The 14,729-nt window shown below is 40.5% G+C and overlaps 1 protein-coding gene across 1 annotated transcript in view; it reads right to left on the bottom strand.

Annotated features, from left to right (window-relative positions):
- Window positions 1-14,729, bottom strand: part of UNC13C (unc-13 homolog C) — an 884,756-nt gene that overhangs the window by 173,371 nt on the left and 696,656 nt on the right. Inside the window, exon 29 of the mRNA XM_073618754.1 lies at window positions 10,558-10,614. Within this exon, the coding sequence (XP_073474855.1) occupies window positions 10,558-10,614 (57 nt within the window). The remainder of the gene's footprint in view (window positions 1-10,557; window positions 10,615-14,729) is intronic.

The following is a 14,729-nucleotide window of genomic DNA, read 5'->3' as shown; positions in this document are numbered from 1 at the left end:
TGCACTTTATTTTTCACATGTATTATTATCTTATTTGATGTCATTTCACGCTAGTAGTTCACATTGGATTGGACACGTATTATACTACGTGACATTGTTCACATTGTCTGTTTTCAATTTACTTGCTGCTCAATAGTGTAGTTTATTGCGTGTACAGTGCACTTTGTTGGTATATTATATATCAATTTTTGCACATATCAATTTTTGCACTTATCCCCATATAATACTTTGATACCTTATTTAGGTTTTAGAACTTATTATTATTACATATTGTTTTCACGATTTGGTTGGAGTTGTTACACTGAGACTGAGGTAGCGCTACATAATTTTATTACACTTGTCTATTACGGTTATGTGAGTACACTGTTTTATGTTGGCAGCTCCTTGTCTATTTTGATCTAAGAGTGTGGTTTCTTGCGCATTAGTTATTACCTTTTACTCATTGCAGAATAGTGCACACAATTATCACACGGCTTAGGGAGAAAGGGATAGGAATGGTGTACCAGAAGCCTGTATGTTATGCCATGTGAAATTTCCCCCTGGGTTACCATTTAAGTTCATCCATTAAAGAGAGAATTTGGCGGGGAGATTTTGTGGATATTTTGTCACTTCTTCCCTGCCAAAAAAGATTTTGCATTTAAATCGGACAGAAGGGGGGAGGAAAAGAAGGAGGAGGACAGGAGTAGAACTGTACCTAGATCCTTTCACAATTGGCTGTAAGCATATTGCATTTATGCTGGAGTAGCAGGGGAAAAGTGCCCAGAATTGTGTGGGGGTCTTTTCCAGCATCTGGACCACATTTTGGAGGCCTATAAAAATTTTGGGGGCTTGAGGTGATATTTTTATGACGATTCCTTTTGTCAGAAGCTGGCTATTCACCCGTCGCTCCGGTGGGGCATGAAAGTTGTGGGCCTATGGCTGAACCTGATTTTGCCCCAAAAACAGGTCGCTCCAAGAATCAATGCAGTTACGCTTGCTCAAGCAGCCTATAGAAAAGGCTGTTGCTTTGCATTCATTGAGAATCAGTGTCAGTTTAACACTTCATGCAAGTATAGGCATGAATGTGCCTTTTGTGATGGAGCGCATCCGGTGACTAAATGTTTGAGGAAATCTGCTTCCTCGGGTGCAGGCCATGCGCAGAAAGATATTTTTCCAAAGAGCCTGCACTCCAGTGAGGCTGGAAAAAATGCGATCATGGCTGGCCAAATATCCAGACAGGGCGAAAGCTCGATTGCTCATTGAAGGATTTTCCCAGGGCTTTCCTTTACCCCCCTTTTTGGGAGACGGGTGTGAGGTGATGGATAACCTGAAGTTGGTTGAAAGTTTTCCGGATATGGTTAGGGATAAGTTGTGGAAGGAGATTGCTGAGGGGCATGTAGAGGGCCCTTTCAGGGAGCCGCCTTTTAAAAATTTTCGCATATCCTCGCTTGGGGTAGTTCCCAAGAAGGAGTCCCATGCGATCCGATTCATCACCTGTCATTCCCGAAGGGAAAATTGCTGAATGATGAAATTGATGAGTCATTGTGTTCGGTGAAATATGCAACGTTTGATGAGGTCAGCGAGAAAAAAAGGACTTGTGACCAGGGGCTCTAATGGCCAAAGCCGACATACAATCAGCCTTTCAACTATTGCCAATCTCTCCGGTTTTAGCTCTCTGGGTATGCATTTTGATGATTGTTATTTTTTCAACAAATGTCTTCCAATGGGTTGCTCATTGTCGTGTTCATACTTCAAAGTTTTCTCTACTTTCCTTCATTGGGTGGTCTGTTCTCAGTCAGGATCTGACAGCTTGGTGCACTACCTATTTTTTGTTTGTGGGTCCGGCTGATGGGGCGCTTTGAGCAGAGTTGCTGCAGGCATTTCGGTCCATCTCACTTGATTTCGGAGTTCCGTTGGCGGAAGAGAAGATGTGTGCACCATCATCAGCTTTGGAGTTCCTTGGGATTCACATTGATACTGTTAGAATGGAATTTAGTTTGCCTGTGGCAAAGTTGGAAAAATTGAGATTTTTGTTGACCCAATTTTTGCAAAAGAAAAAAGTTTTTTTGAAGGAATTACAGTCATTATTGGGTAATTTGGCATTTGCATGTAGAATCATGCCGGTGGGAGGAATTTTTTCTTGGTGGCTTTATCTTGCTTGTTCTGGCCTGAAGTCTCCGTTTGCCCATGTAAGGTTGACTACCTCCCTGAAGGAGGATTTACGAGTTTGGCCAAAATTTTTGGAGTCGTATAACGGGTGGTCTTTGTTTCAGCAGGATTTTGTGTTTGCGCCGGATTTTCATTTATTTACTGATACAGCTGGCTCAAAAGGTTTTGCGGCCATCTGGGAATCTCATTGGTGTTGCGCAGCCTGGCCGGATTCTTGGATAAGTCAGAATGTCACGAGAAACATTGTGCTTTTGGAACTGTTCCCAGTCTTGGTATCAATTGAACTGTGGGGTGCATATTTTGCGAATAGAAGATTTTGGTCAAAACAGACAATAAAGGGGTTCTTTTTGCAGTGAATTGCATTTCTTCCAGCTCATTGTGGGTTATTATGGTGCTGCGTCGTCTTGTTTTCTTATGTCTTCAATACAATATTTGGTTGAAGGCTAAACATACTCCAGGGAAATTGAATGTTATAGCTGATTCCTTATCCCGGTTTCAGATGAACCGTTTTCGGCAATTGATGCCAGAGGCAGACATGGAAGGCACCAGGTGTCCGGAGCATGTGTGGACGTTGATCTGACGTTGGCATTAGAGGCTATCCAGGGATCAGTGGCGCCTAGGACTTGGGCCAGCTACTCGGCTGCGTGGCAGAATTGGTTATCCTTTGCAAGCTCAGCAGGCGTAGATGGCGACAGGCCATCGGAAATAGGGATTCTGGCTTTTGCGTCTTCCCTAATGCAGCAAGGTTTTTCAGGCAGTCACTTGTTGAAGTCTTTAGATGGAATTTCCTTTTTTTGTTGTTTTAAGGGCCTGCCGTCCCGTATGTCATATTTTTCGGTGAAGCAGGCAATTGAAGGGTACAAGAGAAAGTCTTTTGTTCCAGACAGCAGAAGGCCAATTTCGCTAACCATGCTTAGTGGCCTTTGTGCAGCTACATCAACAGTTTGCTATTCTGAATATGAAGCATTGCTTTTCAGAACAGCTTTTGTGTTAGGATTCTTTGGTGCTTTTCGCATCTCAGAGCTTGTGCCGGGCTCCAGATTTGGCAGCTCGGGCTTCCTTTATGAGCAAGTACATTTGGAACACTCAACGATTCACATATGGCTGCGGCGTTCTAAAACAGATCAATGCAGGAGGGGTACATGGATTACCTTGCGGGAGCATGATGATAAGTCTGTGTGCCGGTCTCTGCGGTACGACAATTCATTGAGGTCAGGTCCCAGGTAACCGGCCATTTACTCATTTATTGTAACTTGTACCGATGTCACAATATCAGTTTAATTCTGTGTTTAAAAATTGTTTGGGCATAATGGGTTTCCATGGCTTCCGGTTCTCTTCCCATTCTTTTAGAATAGGCGCAGCATCAGAAGCTGCCAGAAGGGGGATGGATGACTTGGCCATTAAAAAATTGGGGAGGTGGAAATCTAAGTGTTTCAAACTGTATGTAAGACCTAATTTGTTTATTTGATTTTCCAGACTTACATCGCACAGTATGGATTCTGGGACACTCTTTTATACATTGGGTGTGGAAAAGAGTGGCTCAATGAAAATATTCCACAAACTTGTCATTACCGCCTGAATCCTTTGAGTTATTTTGGAAGGGTGTGCGAGGCCTTCAAATGGCATCAATTATATTTTCATTTAACCAGATTGTTTCAGGTGTGGCCCCCGCCATTCATTTTAGTGCTACATGTCGGGGGTAACGATTTAGGTAACGTTAGAACATTAGATTTGTTATTTATGATCAGAAGGGATCTTCACCGATTTATGTTGATGTCTCTGGGCACGACTATCGTGTTTTCTGAGATAATCCCACATCTTTCTTGGCTGTCTTCGCCTCAGAAGAAAGTGAATGAAAGAATGAGAAGAAGGGTGAACAGAGCCGTGGGAAAATTCATGCCTAGTATTGGCAGTTTGTCATATAGGCACATAGATTTGGAGGGAGGGATCCCGGGTTTTAAAGGGCTGATAGGGTTCACCTCTCAGAAGTGGGTGTTGATTTGTTTAATTTAGGTCTGCAGTCGGGGATTGAGATGGCCGCGGTGGTGGGGGTGGGCCGGACTTGATTTCAAGTCCGGCTGGTAGGGATTTTTTGATATATGAAAACTGTGGTTCGTTTGCTGCTCGAGTTCTGATAACTGGGCAGTATATTTATTTGGTGTGAATTAAAGTTATGATAAGTTTAATTTGAAAAAAAGAAAGAATTTATGTTCAATTAATTATACCAATAAAGGTGCCGTGGCCAATTATTTGCCAAAATGGTGTATGGTATTATTATATTTAGCAGAGTTTGGATTTGGTTATATTAAGGGGACGGGTGTGTGGCCTACAATCTCATATAAAGGGGGGGGCACACATTCGGGGCCCACCTGTATGAGATTGTGGCCAGCACACATGCGTTATATTTGATCAGGTTAAATAGGGGTAAAGGTAGGCAGGAATTGGGTTACTGTCTCTTTAAATTTATGGTACAGGTAACAAGGGTCCAATCAGATCAATGGGGTGGTTCTGGAAGCCTGGAGGTGTCTATATAAGGAACCTGCAGTGGGGCTTATTTCCTTTTCCCCTTTGGTCCGGAGCAGTACCAGAAGAACTCCCTCCCTCCCTTGTCGCGTGCACCTCTTATGTGGTAGGATCACCCTGGATTTCAGGGGGGATTTTTTGATATATGAAAACTGTGGTTTGTTTGCTGCTCGAGTTCTGATAACTGGGCAGTGTATTTATTTGGTGTGAATTAAAGTTATGATAAGTTTAATTTGAATAAAAGAAAGAATTTATGTTCAATTAATTATACCAATAAAGGTGCCGTGGCCAATTATTTGCCAAAACAGTGTATGGTATTATTATATTTAGCAGAGTTGGGATTTGGTTATATTAAGGGGAAGGGTGTGTGGCCTACAATCTCATACAAACTGCACACTCACCAGAAACCATCCCTTATATTAGGCAAATAAGGCCAACATTACAAGATGCTCAACAGTAAGGTTCTTCTCTTTAGAACAGCTAAAAAAAATACCTAATTGCAGAGCTAAAGGTAGGTTAGTTTTATTAAGTTCTAAAAAGTTCCAGAAGTATTTGCAGGGGAAGACTATTACAGATACTGCTAGTACAGTACAGACCCAAATCCATCAATGTAACTGTTTCTCAAAACAGTTACTTTCAAAGGCATACAGTGAATAGTAACTGTCACAGTTGCCTGTGCTCTGAACCAAACTGTCAAACCATCAAATGGCCAGGGTCATAACTGATCACATGTGCAGAACCATTGCAACTGCAGATCAAAAAAAGACTACAGTGGCAACTTTTTTGGGCTGTAAATGATAGGAGGGGTTTAGTTCCATTTTAAGGTATTAGACTCCAGCTTGCATCATAAACTCATACTTCCTAGCAGTAGTATTTGTATATAAAGAGTAACATGATCATTCTTCATTCATTCATTCATTTACTGGACTACTGGGTCTCTTAACTAGCATGGACATTTTGATGAAAATAGGATTCATTATGATTCCAGCTTAGTCACATAATGGAGTTTATATTTAACCATTAGAAAATATTAAGTGGCTTTGTTTATACAATAATCCCAAAGGTTATATTATTAATGACATTACATTTTTCAATTGGGCAGTCATGTTTTCACACAAAATTTGGATTAAATGAAAAAAACAAAACAAACAAAAATACTAAAATGCACCCATACCTTGACTGATCCTTGGGGGGGTTTGAATTTAATGAATGGCAGACACCAGCTCAGACACTGACACATTCAAATCTAATACAACTGATGAGATGCAGGCAGGTCATAGCTGGTGGGGGAGGCCAGCACCCTGTCTCAGTACTCCTTTCAAGAGCCCGAAGTCCTGATGCAAGGTGTGGCCTGGCAGTTGGGTGGAGTTTTGCAAATACTAAAATTCCTTGATAAGTGGATGTTAGTCTAGAGGGGAGGGTATTCCCAAACAGACTGCATTAGCATGCAGACCAGTCTAGATAAAAACCACATATGATGCTGAGCCTCCATTATTGAAAAAAATGAAATCCACTGAATGAAACGGGTGGCTCAGGGCCAGTAAAACTGGGGAGGAAAGTGTTAGATGATGTTGGACTTCCTCTAGCCAGGAAATAGGATGGGCTCTATATGATTTGCTGCAACTTCTAATGCACACATTGAGAACCTCAAAGTGTGCAGTGAAATCTAAGCAAGAAGTTTCAGTACAGAAGTGGAGCCAATGCAACTCAAGACTGAAGATAAGGTTCAGCATTGATGAGTGATATCGCAGGGTAAGCAGCAAACCAATAACAACAGCTTTATTTTTTAAGTATTCTTTCATTGCAAGCACAGTGCCTTAGTGGTTAGCACTTCCGCTTTGTGGCTCTGGGGTCCTCGGTTCAAGTATTGGTCAGGACACGATCTGCATGAAGTTTGCATTTTCTCCCGTGGATTATGTGCTAAAGATATGCTGGTAGGTCAAGTTTCACCTGTCTAAATTTTGCCCTAGTATGATATTATCTGAGCGCCCCCAAGATGACTACCTCCCATCTCCCCAAAAGAAGATAGTGCTTTGTGTTCCTAAGGAAAAAAGGCACTAACAAAAAAAACTGAATAATGTATGCTAACTACTATACTCTTAGCATAACCACACCTGGCATAGTTAACCAAAAATGTATAATCAATCCAGAGCGCACAACATAAAACCTCAGGATACAACTTCTGTAAAAAAATTCAACTTTTATAGGGCGTCTTCTAATATATATTTATAGAGAACAATAAAAAAGAAAAATATCTGACTCTTATACAGCTAACTGTATAAAAAATAAACTTTATTACATAGAAAGTATAAAGACACACAGACACAAGTTCAAAAGCAAAGCTATACCTACTAAAACCCAAAATACCCCTAAAATAATCTTCAAAACATATATAAATGCATCCTACAGTATAAATCAATGAAACAAAAACACTTAAATCAAATATACAGATAAGAATGTAATAACTATACAGGTGGATTTAGCCTGCCATTAGTAGTGTATGAATGTCCACATGCAGACAAGAACCACCAAGCTTAGATGTGTAACTTGTATACATGGCTTGTACAGTTGGTACCTAATCATCCAGCCTCCAGGTGGATTTAACCTGTCATTAGTAGTACTCGAATGTCCACATGTAGGCTTCTACAGGGACCACCGAGCTCTTATATGCATGGCTTAGATGCATGGCTTAGATGTCACCCCAATTAGTTGAGGAGCCCATTAAGCAGGTGACCAAAGTAGAGGCAAATATACACTAGTGCCCTTACTCAAACAAAAATCAAATCACAAAGGCCTCATACCAGGTATAAAAGTAAAAGTCCATCCATCATAAAAAGGACACGGAGAACAGTTGGCTGTATACGAGTCAGATATTTTTCTTTTTTATTGTTTTCTATGAAAATATATATCAGAATTTTTGTGGAAACCCCATAGAAGTAAATATTTCTACAGATGTATACTCTTAGCATGCTTTAAATAAAGGGATTTTAAAACCTGCAAATTTTAGTCTTAAAGTGTTCCTGCCAAAGAGCCTCTAATTCTGTTTAGCCATTCTTGTGATTTACACAGCTTTGCTACACTGCACATAGGGGACAGTGGCAGCATTTTTCTCTACAAAATAGAAATACAACAAGTGCTTGATTGACAGTGCTGTGCAATGCAAATATGACTAATCGATTCACAAGAATAGCACTCCCTCTCAGTGGCAGTGAGTTCTGGTATTCAGAGTATAATAAGAAGTCAAAATAAAGAGAAATCATGAATATTTGCAGTATTTAAAAATACTTTTGGCATAAAGATTGTACTCAATTAAGAAACCCTAGGCCTCATCCACACAGGCGTACTTAAGCATACGCCCCTGTGAGGGCCATGTGTGCCCGCGCAGGGATACTAAGGTATTCTGTGCACCCCCATGCAGGCAGCTCGATTCATGTCAATCTGACAACTGTGCGGGTGGGCACCTGTGCATCCCTGTGCAGGTAAATATAGCCCTCGCAAGGGCGTGTGCTTAAATATGCCTGTGTGAATGAAGCCTTACTAAGCAGTTTTTGCAAACTTTCAAAAGTTTTGTCAACACTTTAAAACCAAACCCAAAAATATAACATCACCAATGTTTTAAGCTAACCACCTGATACCTAGGAAGGTTATGTTTAGAGAGGCGAGAAAAAAGGAGCGCCCGATGTCCAATAAGATACGTAAGTTGTAAGGTGAGTTAGAAGTTGTTTATTGAAAATAGCAACAAGTACATCGAGCCAATAAGTTTTGGGGGAACAGGGATTCCCCCTTCTTCAGGGCTGTTGCTCCATGCTGATAAATGGGAAGGGTTCCCAAATAGAGGTGTCAATGGAAAAAAATTAGAGGAATAACTGTCAGATACAACCGACACGCTGACAATTATCCCTTAGATTTTTTATTATTGACACACCTGTTTGGGCACCTTACCATTTATCAGCATGCAGAATGGTTCTTCACTGGGCATCTCTTGTTGGGCATATCCTGCTGTCACAAGGTCCCCTATGTGACTTTACCTAAGATTTCTTCAAGCCTCTGCAAGTGAGATGTTTATTACAATGTGCTAGCCCCCCCCCCCTTTTTCCTTACCCATAGGTGTGCTAATACTTCTATTCAGCAGATATAGGGCTCCCTATCATTGCCTCAATTACCTTTATGACATATGCTTTTTTAGATCTTTTGGTGGGCTCCTCAGTTTGGCGCAGTGGCCCTAGTGGCTACCGGCGGTGTTTATCCCCCATTCAGCCCTGACTGGCAACAGCATCCAGGATTGCTTTTAAACTATGTGTGGCTTTAAACGATTTACACATGCATTCTTTCAAACCATGAGTGTGTAAAAAAATTTAGACATGTATGTTATCGCTGCTTATGACTTTTTTTTTCCAAAAGATTTTTATTTGTTTATGGCTTATGACTTTTTATATTCTAATTGGAAATAATGATAACTGTAATTTATTGCAGGCATAATATATGTTGCTGTTTGATACTCCCCTGAAGAAAGGAAACTGAAATGCATTGGGTGTTTCTTCAACACATTAAAAGCATTTGATTTTGTGATATCATGTTATGCAGAAGGAACTATGCATGTTTATAATACATGAATATGAATATTTTATATGAATGCCATGCTTTGTTATGTGTTTCCAACAAACAAGCCACCCAGCAGTTTTTTCATGTTTTATGATTGTCAATAATAAAAATACCAAAAACTATTTAACTAACTAAATATTCTAGTGGTTACCTTAAAAGTCCCAAGGGGACAATTTACATTGGTCTTGGCTGCCCCTCTCCACTTCTGAATGGGTGGCATGAAATCTGCCAATTAGCCCCTGAAACCAGGAAGGAGGAGTTGAGGGGCATGATTTCCATGTCTAAGTCAGCCTCCACCTTTTTTGGAGAGAATTTTTAACCTTTGGTGTTAAAGATACTCTCCCACCACTCTTTAAAATCTGGTGGCCAGATGTTGTTGTCACATACATGTCTGATGCTGTCCCCTTCGGTGTTTCCATTATCCTCATCGTGCTCTTCTATTGAAAGAATTTGATTTTGGGACCTTGCAAACATGGTGTGTCTCCTCCAGAGGCTTCCAAAAAGCTCCCGTTTGGAAATGTAACATGATGAGTTAAAAGTCCAGTGTGAGAATGGGAGTTGGCAACTGAATGCAGGGAAATAATATATCCTCCACCACAGCAGTGACGTTTATTTATTGTTGGTGCAAGGAGTTAACATCCATAGTGCAGTGTGAAAAGCCCCTGAAGATAAGTTACACAACTTTCTTATTTCTCTTGGTTAGTGACATTTCTTCTCATAGGGGGCTGAGGCTTAGGCTTATGGATAATGAAAAAGTACTTTTTTTTTTTATAAATTAAAGTTGAACTCCAGGAAAGCAAATAAATTACATATATGAGATCTGTGTTACCTAAAATGATTTTGAGTTGGTGACCGGATCAGATCAAGCTGATCAAGCGCAAAGTAATACAACTATTTAAACTGAGAATTCAAAAGTTTTTTAACTTTTGCATACAATAATAAAAATTATTAATAATTTTGTTGTTTTAGAAAATGCATATTTTATATCTGCATAGCATTGCTGGGAGTTGCAGATGAAACTTACATAATTTAAGCACTGTCTGAGTTCAGTAACATTAGGATCTAAAAAATATGAACTGCTAAAAAATAATGTTCATGTTAAATAAGTAAAACATTTTCAGAATACATGTTAAAGTGCTGCTATCGTCTTCTGTTTTTCAGATAAAGTGATTTGTTCATCATGAATGGAAGAACTGTGACAGAAGTGAAATAACAAGGAGCTAAGGAAAAGCAGAATATAAAGTTACTGTGGCAGGTGATTAACTATTGATTTAACAGTATTACCTTTAATTTAGACAACTGTCCAAGGTCTTTAGCTGCACTGAAAATAATTTGTGGCCCCTGGAGAAAATAAAGACAACAAGTTATCGAAACAAGATCAATGATAATAGTCATGAATATTAATACTGTCACATTTAAATGGTATAATTGAAGCACAGGAACACCATGCAGAGTTTAGGCTTTGTTTAATTAATAGACAAAGTATTTGCAAAATCAAATTATCATTTACAGCGTTTACTTCCTTCACATACTGTAATTCCGGTAAGCCTAGATGAAAAGCAACTATTGTGTTCTCTCTGTAAAGGAACAACGATTGAAGCTACGTCACCTTTATATTTGTAAAAAAAGACAGAAAAATATACATTTTCATAAACCATAAATTAAGCATTCTATTGACACTTTCATGACCAGAGTTTTTCAACTTTAGACCAGTCGTTCTCAACCTTTTATATATGGGGGAACTCTTAAAATATTATTCCAGACTCAAGGAGCCCTTTCTAGTACTTAATATAATATTTATAGTTCATTAGTACATTAGTTCATTAGTGTGATGGTCACTGGGAAAAATGCCCCTTACAGAAAGCAAAAAAGATCATTGGTGTCAGTGGTTACTCACCTGAGAGGCAGAAGTTTTTCAAGGAACCCCTGAAAACCTCTGGAGCAACCCTAGGGTTCCACAAAACCCTGGTTGGGAAAGGCTGGCTTAGACACTCAGACTGAGTTTATCAGCTATTATGCGTCAGTTATCTTGACAATAACTCTCTGACTAATTGTTCTGACTGACAACGGAACTAGAAACATACAATCTGTACATTCCTAGTGTTGCAAGTTTAATGAACAGTCTCACGTAAAGGGGCATTTTACATTTATACTTATAAAGTCATGTTGTGGTTACAAAGGGTGTTAAACAGAAATACAGTGTTCAATGTATTCAGGGGAATTGGTGCTAAGAATCTTCCTTTAATGGAAAAATGAGTACAAACCCAAGTTGGCTTACAGTATGTAGGTGTTTAACAACGTTCACAGATATATGGAAAGTGAAATGTGAAAGCTAATTTCATATGCAAGGGTCTTATTAACCTGCAGGCAGACTCTTGTAAACCTTAAATGACTGCTTACAAAAAATATGCTACCCTGAAAATGCTATCATGTTAACCTCTTGCCGACTGCCTGCCATCATTTGATGACGGCAGAACGGCTCCCCTGCGCAAATCCCCGTAGCTGTACGCCGCCCGCTTTAAAGGGTATGGGGGCGCACTTGCCACGTCACTGAGGAGCCAGTGCTCGTGCCCGGCGGCCGTGATGTCCACCGGGCAACCGCAATCACTCCTGACAGAGCCAGAATGGGGATGTGTGTGTAAACACACACTTCCCTGTTTTGGCAGGGGAGAGGAGACAGATTGTGTGTTCCTAGTATATAGGAACAATGATCAGTCTCCTCCCCAGGCAGTCCCATCCCCCCTACAGTTAGAATACACTGAGGGAACACATTTAACCCCTTGATCGCCCCCTAGTGTTAACTCCTTCACTGCAAGTGACATTTATATAGTAATCAGTGGCTATTTTTAGCTCTGATCCCTGTATAAATGTCAATGGTCCCAAAAAAGTGTCAAAAGTGTCTGATCTGTCCGCGGCAATGTTGCAGCCCTGATAAAAATCGCAAATCGCAGATCGCTGCCATTACTATTAAAAAAAGAAATAATAAAAATGCCATAAATCTATCCCCTACTTTGTAGACACTATAACTTTTACGCAAATCAATCAATATACGCTTATTGTGATTTTTTTTAATCAAAAATATTATCAAAAAATTTATCAAAAATATGTGGAAGAATATATATATATAAACTGAGGGAGACATTTTTTTTTTAATTTGGGGATATTTATTATAGCAAAAACTGTCAGGCTTTTTTGTTTATAGTGCAAAGAATAAAAACCACAGAGGTGAGCAAATACCACCAAAAGAAAGCTCTATTTGTGGGAAAAAAAGGACATACATTTTGTTTGGGTACAGCATTGCACGACCACACAATTGTCAGTTAAAGTGACGCAGTGCCATATTGCAAAAAATGGCCCAGTCAGGACGGGGGTAAATTCTTCCGGGGTTAAGGCATTTAACTTAACATGGTGCAAAAAAGTCCAATTGGTGTGAATATGTTGTACATTACCTCCCTTCCCATAATTCTTCAATTCCTATGTAGATTACCACCGCACCACATGAGGCAATGATGGTGATGATATGTTCATTCCCCTTTTGTAGGCGGTTGATGCTTTGAGAATAGGTCTTTACTTTTAAGTCCCCCATCTTAATGCCCACATGGAGCTGAGGACCACACTGGCTGGTATATGCATGGTGGCTTATATACCCACATCATTCCATATTTTAAGACTTAATGCTTATGGAACTCTTGGATCTCTTTTTTTGTGAAAATTTTCAATTTTGGCGTAGCTTGGATAGTGCGGCAGATGGCAGCACACTAGAGAAGCCCCGCGAACCCTGGAGCTTTTCTAGAGCACAGTGATCTCCCGGAGGCACCGACATGGGCAAGACCCTCCACTACTCTTTCCAAAGCTGTCAGCAATGCACAGCAGCATCCTCCATGAGCAGGAACACCTCCTCAATGTTTAAAGCACAGGCTGCATCTCGTCCCGGTGTTGAGCAAGATGGCACAGGCCTGCCTCGAGGCAGACTACAGCAAGGAGTCCCTCTCAGCACATGAGGACAGGGTAAGAGATGTAACCTCCCCTGACTACGCATTAACCTATTTGGACATGACAACCATAGCCACAGACATAAAGGAAACCTTCTCCACAGCTATAACAGATCTCAAGGCAGATTTATTAGTGCTGACAGAGAAGCTGGCCCCTACAGAAAGGGCTGGGAAGCTCAGGGACAGATCCATACAGCACTTGGTGCATACTACTGACTCACATACTGCATATCTTATTGGGATGAACAGGCAAATAGAAGACTTAGACAACTGGGGCAGATGCAACAACATCAGGGTGAGAGGAGTCCCTGAATCTGTCCCTGAGCAAATCAAACAAGCTCTTCAAAAGATTTTTAACAGCCTGTTAGAAAGACCAGAAGATGCCTCTATTGACTTTGTCAGAGCTCATAGAGCTCTCCGCCCTAAAGGCCCAGATACCTCTTCCCCATGAGACATAATCTGCTGTCTGATGAACTTTCCGATGAAGGAAGATATACTGACGAAAGCGAGATTGAAAGACCAAATTATGTTTAACAATGAAGCCATTATTCTCTACAAGGATCTATTCCCTTTCAGACTCAGAAACAGAAGGGCCTTGCACTCCTGGTGGATGCCATTATACACAAAGGTCATTCATACAGATGGAAATTTCCTTTTGCCCTCAGTGTTAGGTACAATGGCAAAACACACCTGCTCCACACACCAGAAGACCTCCCATCATTCTGTGATGCCATACAAATCCCACAGATGGAGGTCCCAGAGTGGTATGTGAAATTCAGATCCCCAGAAATACCCAACAGCCCTCCAACTTCACCTCTCCTCTCAACGTATAAGCAACCCCACAAGAAGTCTAATTCCGCGTACACATGAGCGGATTTTCCATCGAAAAAACTTGGATGGTTTTACCAACAGGATTCCTCTCAAGCTTGTCTTGCATACACACAGTCACACAAAAGTCCTCTGAACTTTCGACCTTCAAGAACGCAGTGACGTACAACACTACGACGAGCCAAGAAAATGAAGTTCAATGCATCCGAGCATGCGTGGAATTATTTCCAACCATGCGTAGGAATTTTGCGCGTTGGAATTTGTACAGACGATCGCATTTACGTATAGGAACTTTTTCCAACTAAAAAATTGAGAACCTGCTCTCAATCTTTTCTGGTGGGAATTTTGCCAGCAAAAGTCTGATGGAGCATACACAAGGTCGCATTTTCCGACCAAAAGCTCTCATCTGTCTTTTGCTGGCCGAATTTCCTATCGTGTGTACGCGGCATTAGGCGAATAAGCATCACACCAGAACCCCGGGACAGGTATTATACCAATACAAGACATCCACCATATGGAGATATCAATTGCTATTGCTCATGAAACTACTTCCCAATTTCATGATAACTGGACAACATGGTTCTTGTTCAAACTATCCAAACAGTATTCGGACCTCATGAACGCATACACCAGCGT

Source organism: Aquarana catesbeiana, linkage group LG03, assembly GCF_042186555.1.
Source record: "Aquarana catesbeiana isolate 2022-GZ linkage group LG03, ASM4218655v1, whole genome shotgun sequence".
NCBI lineage: Eukaryota > Metazoa > Chordata > Amphibia > Anura > Ranidae > Aquarana > Aquarana catesbeiana.
Note: the sequence above shows the minus strand (reverse complement) of the source record. Positions and strands in the feature narration are given on the sequence as shown.